The 15,613-nt window shown below is 44.3% G+C and overlaps 2 protein-coding genes and 1 long non-coding RNA gene across 3 annotated transcripts in view; 2 read left to right on the top strand and 1 right to left on the bottom strand.

The window, feature by feature from the left end:
• LOC308670122 overlaps positions 1–15,613 on the top strand; it is a 236,326-nt gene that overhangs the window by 79,723 nt on the left and 140,990 nt on the right. The window lies entirely within an intron of this gene.
• Positions 5,889–12,561, top strand: AKAP3 (A-kinase anchoring protein 3; the record flags this gene model as incomplete). The annotated part of the gene is made up of 3 exons (XM_081330255.1): positions 5,889–5,996; positions 9,128–11,236; positions 12,406–12,561. The coding sequence occupies 3 exons, from the start codon at positions 5,889–5,891 to the stop codon at positions 12,559–12,561; spliced, it is 2,373 nt and encodes a 790-aa protein (XP_081186381.1).
• The window catches only part of DYRK4 (dual specificity tyrosine phosphorylation regulated kinase 4), a gene marked incomplete at its 5' end in the record, with an annotated part of 37,627 nt that continues 36,719 nt past the window's right edge, over positions 14,706–15,613 (bottom strand). Inside the window, one exon of the mRNA XM_081331887.1 lies at positions 14,706–15,174. Within this exon, the coding sequence (XP_081188013.1) occupies positions 14,921–15,174 (254 nt within the window). The 3' untranslated portion in view covers positions 14,706–14,920. The remainder of the gene's footprint in view (positions 15,175–15,613) is intronic.

Raw genomic sequence — 15,613 nt, 5'->3', positions numbered from 1 at the left:
GTCCCTGTGTTTGAAGATTGATAAAACATACTTAATTGTCCTTATTAGAATCTTGGATATGAGAAAAGAGCGTTGATTCTTTTTTGACAGATTAAAACCAAAAGGTTCTGTTTTAATGAGATGAATTGGAAGGCATGATTTTTACTTTCCAACAGTTTTGACTGACATGATAGCAGTGTTCCAATATCTCAGGGGCTGCCCCAAAGAAGAGGGAGTCAAGCTCTTCTCCAAAGCACCTGAGGGCAGGACAAGAAGCAACGGATAGAAACTCATCAAGGAGAGAAGCAACCTGGAACTAAGGAGAAACTTCCTGACAGTTAGAACAACTAACCAGTGGAACAACCTGCCTCCAGAAGTTATGGATTCTCCAACACTGGAAGTTTTTAAGAAGAGACTGGACAGCCGTTTGTCTGAAATGGTATAAGGTTTCCTGCCTGAGCAGGGGGTTGGACTAGATGACCTCCAAGGTCCCTTCCAACTTCTTCTTCTTCTTCTTCTTCTTCTTCTTCTTCTTCTTATTATTATTATTATTATTATTATTATTATTATTATTATTATTATCATTATCATTATCATCATCATCATCATCATCATCATCATCATCATCATCATTATTATTATTATTATTATTATTATTATTATTATTATTATTATTATTATTATTATTATTATTATTATTATTATTATTATTATTATTATTATTATTATTATTATTATTATTATTATTCCTGCCCAGAAGGTGAGGAATTTTCTACAAAAATTTAAAGAAGAATTGGAGGGGTTTTAAATGGAGGTGTCGGACTGAGATTACACAAAACTCCCAACAAATTTAGGACAGGAAATTTAAAGGGATGATACTGAAAGATGTAAAGATTTGGCTAAAATGTAAGATGGAGGAATGATTTATGAAGATAAATTGACTTCTTTAATTAGAGGGGGAAAAATCTATGTTTAATGCCAACTGGAAACCCCTTAAGGACTTTTTGAGGAAAACAGAAAAAATGAACTTATGATTTATGTTCTTGGTGACTAGAAGGGATATATTACAGAAAGAAAAGTGACATAAGTTTAGAGAAAGAGGTAAATTTATAATTGTAGTGTCTACAATTATCAAATTTATAACTGCTGTGAAGGAGTCACTCCTAAGAGTGGACAAACTAATACTATCTAGTCTACATTGAGTACGGAAATCATTCAATAGCTTGTACAATCAGCAAGACCTTTAATCTATGAAAAAGTACTGCTATAAAAGCATTATTCAAGGATGCTGGAAAATATTTTTTTTTAAAAAACCCATTAAAATCTTCCAACAATATAGGAGCAAAAAGTCATCTACTGTACGTCTGCGAATCAATAAAATAGTCATCCATACTGGGAATTTTCTCTGTTTCCATAGATTTAATAATACGGTATCCGTAGTATCTGGAGACAGCAGAATAGAAGAATTTGACAAAGTCACAAAAGACAAAAACCCACAAATAGAAATAGAATAACTACGGTAAAAGAAAGCAAAGTTAGTACCAGTAAAAATAGGCATCTTGGATGCAATCCCAAAATATCTGGAACACACTTGAACACCGTCGGCATTGACAAAATCCCCATCGGTCAATTGCAAAGGGCAAACTTTATTCAGAACAGCTTACATTCTGCAACAATACTTTTAACAATTATCACACATCCACATCTGCCCTTGTCAGGTCCTCGGGAAGGACTTGACAGGTGGATAAAAATGCCAAATCCAGTTTACACAAATCTTTAGAAGATCTGATAGCTGACAAAATTTCCATCTGTCAAATACCGTAGTTACTCTATTTCTAATTGCGGGTTTTTGTCCTTTGTGACTTTCTCAAATTCTTGGATCTACATATGTACTGTGTTGATGCATAACAACATCCTGGGTCCTAGGGAAGAACTTGATGTGAATGAGAGTCAACACCAGCTAAAGAAAAAAAAGCAAAAAGAAAAGAAAAGCTGTGATTTAGGTTGTATATATAATAATAAATAGAATTACAGTAAATTTCAATTTTTTTATTATTATTTTTTTAAATTCCATTTATATCTTGCCCTTCTCCGAAGACTCAGGGCGGCTTACAAGCTTAGCAGTAGCCTTCATTCTATGTATATGCCTGCTTATTAGGGCTTTCACACACACCCCAAGCGGCATTATTACAAAGTCAGCTTAATTGCCCCCAACAATCTGGGTCCTCATTTTACCTACCTGGGAAGGATGGAAGGCTGAGTCAACCTTGAGCCTGGTGGGATGCGAACCTGCACTAATTGCAGGCAGCTGGTGTTACTTAAGGAGGCATTAGCCCACTGCTCCACCAATTTTGCAAGGATAAATCTTTAGCTCTATCTTTCATCTATCAATCATATAGCTATTTATCATTTTTTGTCATCATCTATCTCTATATCTCTCCATCTATCACTCCATCTATCATCTATTATCTATCTCTATATCTCTCCATCTATCACTCCATCTATCATCTATTATCTATCTCTATATCTCTCCATCTATCTTCTATAATCTCTCTGTAGCTCTCATCTATCATTTATCTATTATTATCTGTATCAGTTGTCTATCTATCTATCTATCTATCTATCTATCTATCTATCTATCTATCTATCTAACTAACTCATCTCTTTATTGTCTATCTTTTATCTATCTAATCTGTCTCTCCATCTATCTCTCTATCATGTCTATCTAATATCTATTATATATCTCTATATCTCACAATTTACAGTCTCTCCATCCATCTCTGTATCATCTATCATCTATTATCTGTCTGTCTATCTGATCTCACTGTCTCTTATCTGTCTGTCTGTCTGTCTGTCTGACTCTGTCATCTATATTGTCTATTATTTGACTATCTAATATCTATCTATCTATCTATAATACATATATATCAGAAAGTCTTCAAAAAGTCTACTGCCCACCATTTGTAAAATAATTGATGAAGGAGCCATATCCATCGTGGATCTATTGCACAGTTCAGCCTTTGGGGTCATTAACTTGTACCAAAGGGGTGGGGGAAAAAATTGGAGAAGAGGAGGAATTAACAGTCAGGCCTGTTTTACAGGAAGAAATATCCAGTGTAGCTGGGGATTCATCTTCAAAGAAAGAAAGGAAAAACATCGCTGTCCCTAGTTTAAATCCTTGTAAAACCCAACCGTAAATGCACCCGGGGACTGATCCTCAGCATGTGTGTCGTTTCCCCCAGTCTCCTCCCAAGCCTTGGCTAACTGCTGACCCTCCTTCTGATGGTGTTGATGATTGCCATGGAAACAGCAGAGTGACCTGGGCATTGTGACACCCAGGTCCATTCTGACCAGGGGAGGATGAGAGAGGAGGCCACAGTGTGGGGAGCCTTTGAAGAACATCCTGGAAGCTTGGCCTAAAAGCCGGCTTTTGGGCAACTCTTTGTGAATCCTCACATTGACGTTCTAAAGGTAGGCCACGTTTCTCCGTTCTGTGCTCCGCACTGGCCAACCAGACCTGTAAGCTCCAGAGATCGAACCGTCTCTACCTTAAAGAGATGGGCCAGCGAGAAAGTCTAAATCCTGAGAACTGTTCTGATCCGATGGGGGCTTTCATTGTCCTGTTATTGTGGAGGCTCTCGGTTTTAATACGTTCTTGTTTTTGGTACGCAGGGAAGGAAGGACCGTAGGCCTTCCTTACCGGCCTCCTCACCAGTAGGAAGTCATGGATATTGTTGCAGGTGAGCACATCTGTCTGACCATCAGTGAAGAGTCAGTCACAGCTGGCTCCCCACTTCCAGATTGTTTCTCCAAGTACTCTTTTTTCCTTTCCCAAGCCACCTTGTTTAATTAATTAGTTATTAATTCTTGGAGGGTCTACAGTACAGTAGTAGCAGCAGTGCTTATTTTGTAAAAGAAAAAGGTGCCGGAACTCAACACATGTCATACAACCCGCCTTGCTTACCCTACAAGGTTCCATCCAAAAAAGGTGCCGGAACTCCGTTCTGAGCGTTCTATGAGGAAAAAAAAAGCCCTGAGTAGCAGTATAGTAGCAGAGCAGAGTAAATTTGCACTAAATGTACACGTTGAAGCAGCTAGGATTCGCTTATTTTGCTAAGCCTTAAATGGCCTTTCCTTAAATTTTTCTTGACGATGATGTTATCCATTCCATCACGTCTGACTCTTGGAGATCCTATGAACCGGTTTCTCCGCGTCTTCTGATCCTACACCGGGGGGGGGATGTCTTCAAACTTGGCCCTTTTATGACTTGTGGACTTCAACCCCCTGAACGTGTCCAGGTTGAGAAAACCACAAAAGGCAGCTTAAGTTACCTCGCATTTTGTGGCAACAGGAAAGGGAACACATCAGGAAAAGATCCTCTGTGTTAGGCAAGCTTGCCAAAAAAAAATTGAATTTCTCTGTTAATTCTGTGTCACCTTCTTTGCTCCTGCAGAAGCAGAAGATAATGTAGGAAGCCCCACTCGTGGCCGTAAAAAGCTGGTAAGTGCTTTTTTCCCCCCCTTTGAGATATATATATATATATATATATATATATATATATATATATATATATATATATATATATATATATATATATATATATATATATATATATATATATATATATATATATATATATATATATATATATATATATATATATATATATATATATATATATATGGATCTTCGGTCATTCGGGTTTCCTCCCGCGTAGAACTAAAGGTGTAGGGGCGACGTTTCGACGGAATCCCATCCGTCATCATCAGGCCGGTGGCTTCTGCTTCCTTCTTCTGGGAGAAGCATGTGGCTGTTTGTTCCTCTTTTTTAAACTGCCAGAGGGGGTGTGCTCCGTGGGTGGAGGTGTGCTCTGATTGGGTGGGGGACCAAGTGTGTTCTGATTGGGTGGGAGTGTGTTTTGAATGGTGGGTGTGTTCTGATTGGGTGGGGGTGTGTTCTGAGTGGATGGGCTGGTCTCAGAACACACCCCCACCCAATCAGAACACACCCACCATTCAAAACACACTCCCACCCAATCAGAACACACTTGGTCCCCCACCCAATCAGAGCACACCTCCACCCACGGAGCACACCCCCTCTGGCAGTTTAAAAAAGAGGAACAAACAGCCACATGCTTCTCCCAGAAGAAGGAAGCAGAAGCCACCGGCCTGATGATGACGGATGGGATTCCGTCGAAACGTCGCACCTGCACCTTTAGTTCTACGCGGGAGGAAACCCGAATGACCGAAGATCCACATATAAACACCCGCGAAAACCTCAGAAAACAAATATATATATATATATATATATATATATATATATATATATATATATATATATATATATATATATGTGTGTGTGTGTGTGTGTGTGTGTGTGTGTGTGTGTGTGTGTGTGTCTGACCCATCGTGACCCTATGGACAACGTTCCTCCAGGCCTTCCTGTCCTCTACCATCTTCTGGAGTCCATTTAGGCTCACGCCTACTGCTTCAGTGACTCCATCCAGCCACCTCATTCTCTGTCGTCCCCTTCTTCTCTTGCCCTCCACCTTTCCCAGCATGAGGCTCTTCTCCAGTGAGTCCTTCCTTCTCATTAGGTGGCCAAAGTATTTGAGTTTCAACTTCACGATCTGTTCTTCTAAAGAGCAGTCAGGGTTGATCTCCTCTAGGACTGACCGGTTTGATCACCTTGCAGTCCAAGGGACTCGCAGGAGTCTTCTCCAGCACCAGAGTTCAAAGGCCTCCATTCTTTGGCGCTCGGCCTTTTTTATGGTCCAACTTGAGTTTCCCCTTCCATATTTTTTTGAGTTTGAAAAAAGAAACCTATCCAGCAGGGGGAAAAGAAGGTGTTTGATTTAATACGATCAAGGTGAAACGGCCAACCTTCACGTTAATTCCTGCTCCCCTCAGATGTCCGAGAACATTGACTGGTTACAGAGTCAGAGTGGATTGTGTAAAGTTGAGCGTTACGCACCCGGCGAGGAGAAGGAGGAGGAGAAGGAGCAACAGAACTGGACGGTAAGGAGAACTGCTGTTCTGCCAGCAGGCTTGGTGCAGTGGTGGGATTCAAATAGGTGAACAACCGGTTTCTCTGCATGGATGCCGCTTCCGGAAGTCCATTCTGGACCTGGGCAACAAAAAATTAGCTACCGGTTCTGCCGAAGTGGGGCAAACTGGCTAAATCCCACAACTAACTGTCTGTCTGTCTGTCTGTCTGTCTGTCTGTCTGTCTATCTATCTATCTATCTATCTATCTATCTATCTATCTATCTATCTATCTATCTATCTATCTATCTATCTATCTATCTATCTATCTATCTACACTGGTGGGATTCAAATAGGTGAACAACCGGTTTCTCTGCGTGGATGCTCCTTCCGGAAGTCCATTCTGTACCTGGGCAACAAAAAATTAGCTACCGGTTCTGCTGAAGTGGTGCGAACCAGCTGAATCCCAGCATTGTCAGTCAGTCTGTCTGTCTGTCTGTGTGGATGCCACTTCCGGAAGTCCGTTCTGGGCCTGGGCAACAAAAAATTAGCTACCGGTTCTGCTGAAGTGGCACGAACTGGCTGAATCCCACCACTGTCTGTCTGTCTGTCTGTCTGTCTGTCTGTCTGTCTGTCTGTCTGTCTGTCTGTCTGTCTATCTATCTATCTATCTATCTATCTATCTATCTATCTATCTATCTATCTATCTATCTATCTATCTACAGTGGTGGGATTCAAATAGGTGAACAAGCGGTTCTCTGCATGGATGCCGCTTCCGGAAGTTCGTTCTGGGCCTGGGCAACAAACAATTAACTACCAGTTCTGCCGAAGTGGTGCAAACTGGCTGAATCCCACCACTGTCTTGCTGGCACAACAAATATGGATGTCCATGAAGCCATACGAGTTTGTTCCGCTGGGTACAAATAGATTCCTCACTCATCAGGGTCTAGAGTGGATGAGACTAGATTTTTAATATCTACTGGGTCAGCCACAGTTTGCATGTTTGGGATTTGACAAGGTATCTTGGCATGTTGCATAGCACGGCAGTTTTTCTGTGCAGAAATATTTTCCTGCCTCACCAGTGGCTCTTGTTTTCCAGTGAAGACCAGAGACCTCTTTCGTGGTCCTCGGGGTGGGATGAGGAGCCTTGTGGATGATCAAAAGTCAGTCTTGCACACAAAGCCTTTAGTCCCATCAGGAATGTCCCTGCAGCCTTCAGCATGAAACTGTCCAACATTCATGATGGCGATACAGAGAGGAGACTTGGGGAAAGGTGTAGTTTTGACCCGTTTCTCAACCTGCAATCTCATTTTCCTGAGCGTGGCAAAGGAAGGTGTGAGACTGCGCGCCGACTCCACAAATCTAACCATCGTTTATTGGGTGGCCTTTGGAAGACAACAAACGGTGGCCAGCGGCATGACTTGCACAAGCCAAGGCAGCACGCTGCTTTGCTCTCTCCCAAAATCCATTGTTACAGCTTGAGTCTTTCAAAACTCATCCTCTGCAAGCCTGCGGCATATAATGGACACCATCCGGGACGTGTTGCAGGTTTTTCAGGGGAAGAGAAAACAGAATGGCAGCGGGGCGGAGAGTGCTTGAGGATTGGGGAGTTGGGGCTGGTGCAAGAGGAGACATGTTTGCATCTGTAAAGGAACCAGTAAACACCAAAACATCTGCCATCCTCACATTTTGAAATAAGAAAGAGCATTACAGAAACATGACCAAAAAAGTATCTAGGACATAGGCGCCTCCTCCTCCTCCTCCTCCTCCTCCTCCTCCTCCTCCTCCTCCTCCTTCTTCTCCTTCTCCTTCTCCTTCTTCTCCTTCTCCTTCTTCTTCTTCTTCTCCTTCTTCTTCTTCTCCTCCTCCTCTTTCTTCTTCTCCTCCTCCTCCTCCTCCTCCTCCTTCTTCTCCTTCTCCTTCTTCTCCTTCTCCTTCTTCTTCTTCTTCTTCTCCTCCTCCTCCTCCTCTTTCTTCTTCTCCTTCTCCTCCTCCTCCTCTTCTCCTCCTCCTTCTCCTCCTCCTTTTCTCCTTCTCTTTCTCCTCCTTCTTCTCTTTCTCCTCCTCTTCCTTCTTCTTCTCCTCCTCCTCCTCTTTCTCCTCCTTCTTCTCTTTCTCCTCCTCTTCCTTCTCCTCCTCCTCCTCCTCCTCCTCCTCCTTCTTCTTCTTCTTCCTTCTTCTTCTTCTCCTCCTCCTCCTCCTCTTTCTTCTTCTCCTCCTTCTTCTCCTCCTCCTCTTCTCATCCTTCTCCTCCTCCTTTTCTCCTTCTCCTCTTCCTCCTCCTTCTTCTCCTTCTTCTCCTTCTTCTCTTCCTCTTCCTCCTCCTCCTCTTCCTCCTCTTTCTCCTCCTTCTTCTCTTTCTCCTCATCTTCCTCCTCCTCCTCCACCTCCTTAGGGTTAGTGTTCTTAATATTCTCAGAGCATTAGAGAGTCAGCAAAGGAATAATGAGCAGTGCTTGCATGGCCTCATCTTCACCTTCTCATTCTGCTTCATTATTCCATTCTGTTGGGTAGGAGAAACTTTTTTAGGCAGACTGTAAAGAATTGATTCAATTCCTTGTTTTCACCTAAGAGTTTGTTTGGTTCTCGATCTCGAGTTATGAAGATCTGAAGCTTCAAGTCTTGATAGCTGATTCATCTTGGGTTTAATTTCTTCTTCTCCTTTCTCCCAAACCATTGTTGATAGGAGGTATTCAAGAAGCCATTCCTTGCTCACTGCCCAAAGTACAGGAATAGTTGTGATTCCCCAATATCGCTGGTTGTACAGTATATTCAGTTTTATGTCTACTTAGGACAGCAGTTTAAGATAGCTGCTAATTTTCCTGAGCAAAGTAACATCCATTGAAACTTTATTCAGTATAGACCAGAGGTCCCCCCAACCTTTGGGGCACCAGGGACCAGTTCCTTGGAGAGAGGTTGTTCCACAGACTGCAGGGTGCGTGGTTTTGTGTGCTGCCTGCATCCCACGAATGGGGCTTTGCTTTTTTGTGAGGACCAGTTGCTGGCATGCCACGGACCAGTACCGGTCCACAGACCGGGGGTTGGGGACCCCTGGTATAGACAGTGAATGACTTCCCATCCCTCAAAGACTGGGTACCGGTTCCATAGGATGAGATGATGGGGAATAATTTCTGATGAAAAACGTCCTTTCTTCCCTTTCTGAGACTGACTCTGCTAAGCTTTTCCAGCAAAATTCCTCTGATCCTCTGAAGGTCCTGAGCAGGCTCCGGCAAGATCTGGAGAAGTCTGACCTTGGTGTGCAAGATGTGTTGAATGCCAGTAACAATGCGAGAAGGGCGAGGCAAAGAGACCCGTCTGACGGACGTCAAACCATGCCCCAGCGCAACGTCCGTTCTCCAGGACCCTACAACGCCTGCGACGAAGAGTTCAGCCTGAACGTCAGCTCCAACAGGATGTCTCCCAACTTCCACCTGAGCATGAAAGCCGGGTGTCAGAAGGAAGCCAAGGATGAAGAGAGCGATGGTTCCTCTTCCCCAAACCCAAATCCCGACCCAGATGAAGTCTCCTTTTATTGCAACAGGCTTTCCAACCTTGCCATCGCCATGGCGCGCAAGGAGATGAACGACCGATCTGAAAGTAACCCCACCTGTATACACAACACACTGTTTGCCGCCGCCGGTGACCACGGCCACAGATCCATTGGGGTGGGGACTGAGGACAGCAAGCACGTCCCCACCAGGATGTGTGAGTGCAAATATGAAGAAAGCCCCACCACCAAGAAGAAAACCACTATTTACTACAAGGAGGAAAACACAGAGGTGCCCAACAAAAGCGAGCCTCAAAGGGACGAGGGACGAGGGTTCCATCATCGGAAGCGCTTTGGACCTGACGAATACAACAACTCGCTGAGCAAAGGGATCCTGGTGTACGCCAACAACGTGGTGTCAGACATGATGGTCTCTGTGATGAAGACAATGAAGGTGAAGGTCAACGATTCCAACATCGCTTGCGCCGTGTTGAAGAAGGTTTTGCTGAAGCATTCCAAGGAGGTGGTATCTGACCTGATTGACTCCTGCATGAAGAACTTGCATGATGTCACCGGGACCCTCATGACTGACTCCGACTTTGTTTCCGCCGTGAAGCGTAGCCTCTTCACGCAAGGCAGTCAAAAGGCCTCCGAGATTGTGCAAGCCATGCTGAATCGCTTGCACAATGCTCTGATTGTGCAAAAACAGGTCAGTGAGAAAGCCAAGTCCCAGAGCATGGCCTTTGCGACCATCAAAACTGCCCGGGGCACCGATACCAAGACTCAGAACATGAGGTTCTCGGCGGCGAAAACGGAAACCGCGAAAGATAAAGAAATGACATGTGCAGAAACGGTCGGCAATCACATCATCAAAGAGGGTCTCAACATGTGGCATCAGAAGCAACATCAGGATGATACAGGATCAACCCCAATGCCTGCCAAGCCTTTGCCAACCCAAGAAATTCCAGACCTTTCTAATCTTACCACTGATTCTTGGGCAAGAGACCTGATTGTGACAGCATTGTTGCTGATACAATATCACCTGGCGCAGCAGGAGAATGGCATGAAGGATGCAGTGGAAGGGGGCCAATCCAGCAAGGCTACCGGCAGCCTGGGCTTTATGGCCCAGGATAAAGGCCTCGGCTCTTTAAAACTGTCCGACGCTTTGAAGCCGTGTGAGGATGAGCAGTTTGGAATGAACGCGGAAAACGATATGTCAAGCGTGGTCGTAATGCTGATCCAGAAGCTCATCAACGAGACCGTCAACAAATTAGGAGGAAATTCAGGGACGCTGATGGCCGATGAAGCAACCCGGTGTGCTTTCAAGGCTCCCGAAGGCCAAGGCCCAGGTGCTTCGGGACATTGCGACATAGACCGTTCTTATGAAGACGCTATAGCCGGACTGACCAAAATGATTCTGGACCAGTGCGATGTCAACAAGAAAGAAGGAGGGAACGGACTGTTCTTTGAAAAACTGATCGATACAGTGACCAAGCTGTGCCTGATGATCGCCAAATACAGCAATCCTGAGTCAGGCCTTGGAGAATTCGGAGATGGAGAGGACGTGAGCAGAGGCTTCTTTTCAAAGTGCTTGGGAAATGCGGAAAGCAGAGCAGAGTCTGGAGAAAACACGCCGACTGGGCGCAAGGTGGTTGTAACTAACCAGAGCGCTCCGGAAAACGTTCACAACAAGCAACTCCAAGCCATTCTCCAGTGGGTGGCAGCCTCTCAGCTGAACGTCCCAATGTTGTACTTCATGGATGATGATGAGGAAACCCTGAACAAGGTATAACTGGAAGCGCCGGGAAGGCGTGGGGAAATAACGTGCGATGAGAAGGCAAACTAGGATAGCATTGGGGTTCTGCTCATGTTTGAAGGAGCAGAAACACTTTTTCTGTTCCTTATTATAATTATAGATGGGTAGTCCTGGAAAGCACGCAAAGGCGAGTAGATAAATAGGTACCACTCTGGTGGGACGTTGACAGCATTCCCTGCGCCTTTGGCATACGGTCATGCCAACCACATGCCCATAGAAATGTCTTCGGAGAATGCTAACTCCTTTGGCCAAGCAATGGAGATGACCACCATGCCCTAGAGCAGGGGTAGGCAACCTTGGCTCTTTTTATAACTCGTGGACTTCAACTCCCAGAATTCCTGAGCCAGCCACACTGAGGGAAAAGGGAGAGGTTTCCATGCTGAGCCATGCTGGCTCAGGAATTCTGGGAGTTGAAGTCCACCAGTCATTAAAGAGCCAAGGTTGCCTACCCCCTGCCCTAGAGTCAGACACGACTGGACAGGGGAAAGCTTTACCGTTTTAATCCTCGACTTACGACCACAATGAGCACAAAATTTCCATTGCTAAGCACGACAGGTAAAGTGAGTTCTGCCCCCATTTTGTGACCTTTTCTGCCACAATTGTGAAAAACGGATCCCTGCCGTTGTTAAAGAGAGCGGGAGAGGAGAAAGAGAATTTCGGGAAAAAGGAAGGATGGGTCTTAGTGAGAGAAAGGACAGGCGGTCTGTACTTGACTTACAACAGTTAGTTTGGTGACCATTCAAAGTTACAACGGCACTGGGAAAAGTGACTTACGGCCGTTTCCCAGAGTTACAACTTTTGCCGCGTCCCCCGATCGCCTGATCCAAATCTGCTGCTTGGGAACTGGTTCCTATTTATGACTGTTTGCAGCATCCCAAGGCCACGCAATCCCCTTTTGCGACTTTCTGACGAGCAAAGTCAATGGGGGAAGCCATTTAGCAACCGTGTTACTAACTGACCCGCTGCAGGGATTCACTTAAGAACGGAGCAAACGTGGGGGGGGGGGCAAAACTCACTTAGCAAGCGTCTCACCGAACAACAGAAATTTTGGGCTCAGCTGTGGTCGTAGGTTCGAGGACCGCCTCTTTGCCCGCATGACGGCTTCCCTTCTCCTTTAACCCTCTTGTCTTCTCCTGCAGCTCCAGCAACTCTCCACGGTGGCGGTGGAGAGAAACTACAGCGTGGGAGATGTCATGCAAGCAGTGCTGAAATACGAGAAGGAAAGGCAACTGGGAGAAGCTCTGGGCAATTTTGTGCGGTTGCCAGTCCTGGATTGGCTGCTTCAGAACCTGTAAGGCCAGCCTCTCTTTGGGACCGCTGGCCTCTCCTTGCCCTGTTAGTTTTCCTTGGTACAGAACTCATTGGTCAAAGATGATATGAGTTTTACTGATTCCCCCAACCCCTGCTGAGCAGTGAAATGAATAAAAGAAGGAAATACTTACATGTTGGTGGGCAGTGTTATTTCCAGGCCTTTGGGCCAAGCCCTATTGCTGCTGTTGTTGTTGTTTCTTTTATTCCTTAAACATGAACCTCAGTCAACTGAACATTCAGATTGACTAGTTGACATGGGTTGCTGCCAGCATCCTAGGAATCAACCAGGTACCTCCTTAAAATGTAAGATGTTCTGAGTAGCGCAGGGTTTTTTTGCAGCATTGCTGGAGTTATTGCAGGAAGTTGCAGTTTCTTGATGTGTTTTGCAAAGTTTTGGGACATCGTTCCCAGTGCCCCGATGACGATGGGTATCGCTGTTACACATTTCATCCATAATTGCGCAGTTTCAATGGCCAGGTCACGATTATGGACGAAACGTGTAACAGTGATGATGATGGTGATGATGATGATGATGATGATGATAATAATAATAATAATAATAATAATAATAATAATAATAATAATAATAATAATAATAATAATAATAATAATTTAATTTGTATACCGCCCTTCTCCCGAAGGACTCAGGGCAGTGAACAGGGCAATACATAATAAAAAACAGGATACAAAAATTAAAAATTGATTAAACAACTATGCCCGTAATTAATACATATTAAAAATTAAAACTAATTATAAAAAACCCAACCCCATCCTGTCAGACCAGGCCAGCTTGTTCAAAAAATAAGGTTTTGAGATCGCGCCGGAAGGAGCGAAGGTCGGGGGCCATCCGGAGCTCAACCAGAAGATGGTTCCATAAATCCGGCGCGCCCACAGAGAACGCTCTCCCCCTGGGGGTCACCAATCGGCATTCTTTGATCGGAGGCACCCTGAGGAGGCCCTCTCTGTGGGAGCGCACTGGACGGAGGGAATGATGTTATTATTATTATTATTATTATTATTATTATTATTATTATTATTATTATTATTATTATTATTATTATTATTATTAAACTTTTATTCATTAAACCTGAACCTCAGTCAACTGAATAAAATAATAATAATAATAATAATAATAATAATAATAATAATAATAATAATAATAATAATAATAATAATAATAATAATAATAATGTCACTGACCCCTAATAAAAGTTTCCTTTTGAGACGATGCCCGTTTCAAGAGCTCTGCTTTCTTGGGTGGTTAGCTGAGGTGGGTCCTCACACCGTCATCCCTATAGCAGCTCCTGTTTCTTCTTTTGGATTTGTGGCAGAAGCACCAAAAGGATTAGCCAGTGACATCACTGTTGCCTGGGGGTGGGGGATGCCCAGTTGCGGCCTGGCAGGAGGTGGAGTGAAGGACGGGAACTCAACCCTTCCCCACCACACCCTTGGGTCTCAAACACGGGCTTGTTAACCTCCTGGATGCAGACTTGCTAGCCTCCAGCCCAACATCCCGGCCACTTGAGCCACCGTGCTTTCCCGTTTCTTCTGAATGTTCATCAATCAATTAGCCTCTTTTGATAAGTCTTTTTCTGGTGTCACCACAAATTTAGTATCCATCCTACATTTTATTCTCAAGCTCTAACCCTTAACCCTAAGCTAAAATGGTCTGCTGTTGCTTTTGGGACACCCTTGTTACAGAATAACAGAGTTGGAAGGGACCTTGTAGTAGGTCATCTAGTCCAATCCCTCGCTTGAGCGAGGAGAACCTAACCCTACACCATTCCGGACAAGTGGCTGTCCAGTCCCGAGCCGTCATCTTTTTTCTTAGCTATGTCGTAATCCTTAGCTTTATACGGGACTCTTCTTTCTGCAAGTCTCTCCTTTGCAAAATGAAACAGAAACAGCCAGGGATGTTATTTTGCTTGAAATTTGGTTTTCCCACTTAAACCATCTTAGAGATATTATTTATCTTGAATTTGTAACATTATTTTTATTAAAACGTATTCCATTAAATCTCACAGATCTGTTAATGCGTGTGAATAGGTGAATCCAGCTCCCTGATAAATGTCCAGCTTGCTTTAATGAACGAACCACCATTCATGGCTTGAACACCCAAATTCCTCTATTTCACGGCATTTTTCATACGATCTTTTTTCGGGGGTGGTGATCACGATCAGTTCCTCGGGAGTCCACGATTCGACGCCGTGAGACCGTGAGTTTTACTTCCACCACGCCTTAGCAATAAAAGCGCACAGACCACGGGGAAAGAGAGAAGCATTAAATTTCTGTTCTGGGACACGTTACAGCAATTTCTAGAGACTGTGCGGAAAGAGAATCAGATCACGGCTTGTACTTAATGGGTGGCAACGTGCTTGTATTTTTCCGCAAGCCATTCCCAGTCCTGTGGTCCCTTTTAGCGGTTTTATCCATCGGTGGTTCTGCTTCTTTTGCTGGAGTATCCCCTGACCTCTGCTTTTCTTCTTTATTGATCTCTGGGGACAAGGCGAGGGCTGAACATTTTTGAGACGAAACAGGTAACACTTCAGGCTGATCAGATTTTGCTTCTGTGCTGGGCCGTTGCCGAACGATGTCATCTGCAGAGCGGGAAGGGGTAAAACGTTATTGCCAAGCTGGAACGCGAAAACCAGGACGCAGCAAATGTACGCGCTTCTTAGCCGCTATCCAAGCTTTCAGATCCCGACTTACGACTAGAATTTGGGACCGCAACTTCTATTGCTAAGCAAGGCAGTTATTAAGGCAGCAGTGCTTAATTTTATGACTTCAGGGCTGTTAAGGGAATCATCCTGCGTATTAAAACCACCGGGTTTTTAAGCCCACGCGGCGTCCCCCATGGACTCTGCTTTCAAATCTAATAAAAAAACAAACACCTCCTATGCTAGTGAATACGTGCCGGAAAGACCACATTTTGACGAGGTGGCCTAGTGACGCTGCGGCTGTTGTGTGAGCACCACTCATAACTTTTTCCACTGCCCTCGTAACTTTGAACAGCCACTAAATGAAGGTTGGTAAGTT

This window comes from Vipera berus (genome assembly GCF_964194415.1).
Source record: "Vipera berus genome assembly, chromosome: 6".
NCBI lineage: Eukaryota > Metazoa > Chordata > Lepidosauria > Squamata > Viperidae > Vipera > Vipera berus.
Note: the sequence above shows the minus strand (reverse complement) of the source record. Positions and strands in the feature narration are given on the sequence as shown.